Source organism: Mycetomoellerius zeteki, unplaced genomic scaffold (genome assembly GCF_001594055.1).
Source record: "Mycetomoellerius zeteki isolate Tzet28-1 unplaced genomic scaffold, Tzet1.0 scaffold201, whole genome shotgun sequence".
In the NCBI taxonomy this organism is placed as follows: Eukaryota; Metazoa; Arthropoda; class Insecta; order Hymenoptera; family Formicidae; genus Mycetomoellerius; species Mycetomoellerius zeteki.
In genome coordinates, this window is record NW_017256969.1 from 2,167 (window position 1) to 7,324 (window position 5,158).

General features: G+C 32.4%; 1 protein-coding gene across 1 annotated transcript; it reads right to left on the reverse strand.

The window, feature by feature from the left end:
• Positions 1 to 3,389: 3,389 nt before the first annotated feature.
• LOC108722356 (uncharacterized) lies at positions 3,390 to 4,042 on the reverse strand. The gene is made up of 2 exons (XM_018447426.1): positions 3,988 to 4,042; positions 3,390 to 3,919 (listed from the first exon to the last, which is right to left on the reverse strand). The coding sequence occupies exons 1-2, from the start codon at positions 4,040 to 4,042 to the stop codon at positions 3,390 to 3,392; spliced, it is 585 nt and encodes a 194-aa protein (XP_018302928.1).
• Between the last annotated feature and the right edge of the window lie 1,116 nt (positions 4,043 to 5,158).

The window sequence follows — 5,158 nt, forward strand, 5'->3', positions numbered from 1 at the left end:
ATTTTATTTTGTATTTAAAACAGGTTAATTTTGTAATAATATTTTATAAGTTTGTTTAAAAAGAGTAAATATCTCATCCGGATACTTAATCGGAATCTCCGAAAGATACATATATATATAACACACATGGCGAACAGCTGATCGAGGAAAACTCGAATTAGAAATTAAAATTGAATTTTTAGAGAAAAACACAAGAGGAGATTTCGAATAAGTATGGCACTGAGTTCCTTCCTGCCGAAGCGCGAAGCGATCCGACCTACTTTGATAATGAATTTTGTGATTGGTCGGAGGTCATATGGAGGGAGTGAAGATGCCAAGGTGGCCGACCCGGTCAAGACGGACGGCGAAGCCATCAGTCGCTCTTGAGCGCCGAACCGGACGGACGTCTCCGCGCGCGTTGTCGTTTCAAAGTATTACGCAACCGTTGCATCATTTATTAGAGGACTCCGCGGACGCGCGAAACACGTTTATTGATAGGTCATAGTGACACAATTATCCCTGAATTAACGATTTTATCGAATTAATTGATTTTATCCACTTTTAGCGACCGGAAAGTTGCGTCGCGCAAAACCGCGTTCCGTGTGCGCGAAACTCATGTACACTTGATTTTATTGTTAAAATATATTATATTATTATATTTTAAACCGTGTGAGTGAGTGATTTATTCAAAAATATCCCAGCCAAAGTCTCCACAGAGCGAAAGAGAGGATCCGAGGTGACAGACGCAAGGACATCGCTGCTGACTGAGGGACGGCTTTCCTTCTCCGTAGGACGGTTAAATGGAGTGGCGACCTTAAACAACATTACATTACCCACCAAGTAGTAAGCTAAACGACATATTTGACGTATTTCATATCTCGGCCGGTCACAACAGCGGCCGCGTCTTTCCCGTCTGACACTTCATTCACAGCACCATCTGGATTAATATTCAGGAACTAATTTGTTACTCTACAACAGTCTGAACTGTCGTACATCGTCGATTTCTCACGCGCTAGATACACAATTTCGTAGAATGCTAAATTATCTTTTTATTTAGACGTTAAAACTCAATTCTAAAGATATGACTGTATTCGTCGTTTTATTCTACATATGCTTCTGCTCTCATTTCGAGCATATAACGTGCATATAATTTTTTCACGAAGTAAATGTTTGGTGAGCTGATAGCATATGGATACAGAAATCTGTAATTTATTATTTTTCTCAGCTTTGGACACAAAACACACCAGAAGCAGATACATTAGCACGGATAATTCAATCGTGGAGAAGGAATTTTTATTCTGTGCAACTAATTCGTAGAAAATCGCATTTAACATAAACGCTTGCTTTATCGGTAAAAAAGGAGACTCCAGCATCCCCTTAAGGTTAAGTATATTCTGTTAAAATGGAATACACCAGTGTGTTGACGAAATCATCATAGATTTTGTATGTGAAAATAAATGTTTATATGATAAATCCGATCTCAATTATAAAAATAATAGTAAAAAGAAAGAAATATGGTCAGTAATAAGTGAAAATTTGACTTTGTACAATATAAATATGTTAGGTATATATGTTTTTTTTTAAATTATTACTATATTTATATTACAAACAAATCATAATTCAATGTTTTTATAGCTGAAGCAATTGAGAAACGTTGGTTCTCATTAAGAGATATGTTTTCCAGAGAGAATAGAAAACAAAAATTGCAACCGTCAGGTTCTGGTTATGAACCAACAAAAGAATGGGAACTATATCGGATCATGTCATTCTTACTTCCTCACATAGTTCATCGACGGTAAATTTTGGAATCTGTTTTATTTATTCGATAGCTTTACTTATTATATTTTACTTAATTATTTTATTAACAGAACAAAATCGTTCATTCCATTAAATCGATCAGTATGTTCTCTATCAAAAATAAGTCCTTCAAAAATAAAAAATTCGTTGCCATTGAAGGAATCTATAACTTTAATTCTTCTATATAACTCTAATCTATAAGTTAATTCTTCGTCCAGTGATCATGATTATGATGCATCCAGTGAATTTGTCAAAGGTTTGTACTGAAAAGAAACTATTGTTTGTCAATATTGATGTTAATACAATAAAACATTTCCAGATGAAGGACAGCTATTCACTGGCAATGAGGAAACTATGATAACAATTAATGACGAATCAATAAAGAAACGTGTAAGTACCATGTCCAGCAGTTCAAGCAACATAGAATCTATAATGCAAAACCGACTTCTAACTCTTCAAATTTGAAACGTTTACCAATGTTTGAATCTATTAAAAAAAAAGTACCGGAAATGGATCAATTTGCAAAACGTAGAAAGAACAAAGATGATCAAATTGATCGCGAGTTATCAGAAGCAAGCAGTGCAATTTCTACGGCTGCAAAAGAAATTTCATCACAATTTTGTGATCAGAAACGTGAAAGAAATGGATATATATTCGCTATCGAAGAAGGATTAAACTATATTCCTGGAAAAAATATGACTCAATGTCTTATTGAAGTTCTTCAAATAATTCAGAAGTATGAAGAAAGATTATAAAACATTGTAAACTACATTTTACTATTTTTGCTACAGTTTTTTATATTTATTTAGAAAAGCAATACTTTCAGTATTAAAGAATTTTTTTGTTTTTTAGATCTGATTTTAATATTTTATTTAGAAAGTATATTTTGTTAATTTTTTCAAAATGTTTTATAACATTTGTAGCTATTAAGTTATTTTTGTAACTATTTATTCAAGTATTAGTCTGATGCACAATTTAATATTAAACCTAATTCTTATTTTCTAATTAATAATATTGCATAAAAAACATTTTTAATTTTATAAACTATTTTTTTTATTTTATTTTAAAGAAGATATAATATAAGATTGCATATTTTTAAAAAACAGTTACAATCAAAATGCTTTTTTATATATTTTTTTTATTTTAAGTAGTTTCTTTAAGTTTTCAAATACTTATTTATATTGGATTTGTGCCTTTTAAAAAATAGTTTATAAATAATATCTTATACAAATCCATCAGTGTGTTCTATAAATACAACAATAATGTGATAACTAATAATGTGATATTTGTATAAAAAGTTGTATTTTTAAATGGTTTATATTTCATAACTAATAAAAAGTTAACTACAAAGATATGTTATTTAGTTAAAATCTTTTAATTATACATAAAGTTTGTATTTATTATTGTCAATAGACACAATGTCATTGAAGCTTATGTTCTAAAATATTTCTGTATTAATACTTAATATTTATTAACTCTTATGTACTAAAATTATATAAACTTATATACTATATATATATATAGAATATAAGAATAATAGAATATTATATATATTCCCATTGCCAGGGAATATTTCCTTCTTTTGAAATAAAATATTGTGTCAGAGTTTCACGTTATTTGATAGCAGCAGCTGTACCAATGTTAGCACCAACACGCCCTAAAGAATTAATCAAATTGTTTTCTCCTATATTTCGCCAATTTCCTGGTATAATCGCGCCATTATTTTCTCGATTTATCATTCCTTCGTTTAAGTATTGATTGTTTGCTGCTTTAGTAGTTATAATGTAATTATGTAAACAAGTTATCGCTTGGATAATTTTTTCTACAGTACTCAATTTTAGAGCTAATGGTTTTAGTAAAATACGCCATCGTGCAACAAGAATCCCAAAAGCATTTTCAATGACTCGACGTGCCCTTGATAACCGATAATTGAATATCCTTTGATTATTATTTTGTAAATTTCTTCTCGCAAATGGACGCATCAAATATGTTTTCAATGGAAAACTTTCATCACCAACAACACAAAATGGTAGTGAGCAATTTGTATTAGGTAAAGGACAAGCTTTTGGTATAGATAATGTGTTGTTTTCAAATGCTTCTTTCATTGCGGTATTAGACCAAATTCCTGCATCATTCAGGGAACCTGCAATATACAAAATATGAATATATTCTTGATAGATCTTGCTTTTAAAATTTTGAAATAATATATACCATAATCTCCAATGTCGACCCAAATAAAACGATAACGAGCATCTGCAATGGCCATTAATATGAGACTGAAATAACCCTTATAATTATATATGAAAAGCACTGCCTGAATTAGATGGAGCTTGAATCCGACAATGTTTTCCGTCAATTGCTCCGATGCAATTTGGAAAGTTCCAAATATTGTTAAACTCTTTTGCAATTTCCATTCATTCATTTTCGTTTTGTGGACATCGGAGATACATCGGTTGCAACACTTCCCATATAGCATTACATACTTCTGGAATAATACTATAGAGAGTTGATCTCCCTATCCGATAAAGTAAAAAAGTAGAGCTTATGCTATCCCCATGAGCAAGAAAGCTGAAAATAAATTCGAATGCGATAAAATTTAATATTTTGCAGAAGAATAAAATATAAATTAACTATATTAATAATATGTGAAATTGAATATAATCAATAAACTAACCTTAATGTCACTAACACGTAGTTCTGTTGATAAAGATTCTCTACGACTTTTTTTTGTAACTTTGGATACAGAAGTTCATGTAAATAATCGAATTGTTGGATTGACATCCTTGTAAATTTAAAAAATTCTTCATTATCTTTCATTTGAAAATATAGAAATAATTTTCTATGAGCACCAAATTTTTCCCTCAGGTTTATAGAAATGTGGTTTTACCCACCACCTTCTTCTTATTTATTTTCTTCTTATTTGATATTCAACTTACGACAAATGATAAACGACACCCGACGCCGACATACGACGTATTGTAGAACAGGCCTTAGAGGTGTTTTCATGCGTAACGCGTTACCGACGAGCGGCGCGTGTCGAAACGAAAGCGGTATCGTGAATCTGGACGATGCGACGGGATCCGGTACTGGGTAGCGTACGCGAAGAGGAACAATCGCGTCGTGCACTTTGACAGTTTCGGTAATCTTCGACCGCCCAAGGAACTGGTGCGATATTTCGGGATCGATGATGAGTACAATCGCACGTCCTATCAGACGTACGATCAGAACTTCTGCGGACAGATGTGCCTGCGGTTTCTACGAACGGTCGACACACGTGAATTTAAATAGCTCGACGAGGTGCCGTGAAATCTCAGTATTCGTGCAACGCTTTTTCCGTCATGTCGCTGACGCTTACGCTGAGCGGGAAGAGCAGCGTTCTCGC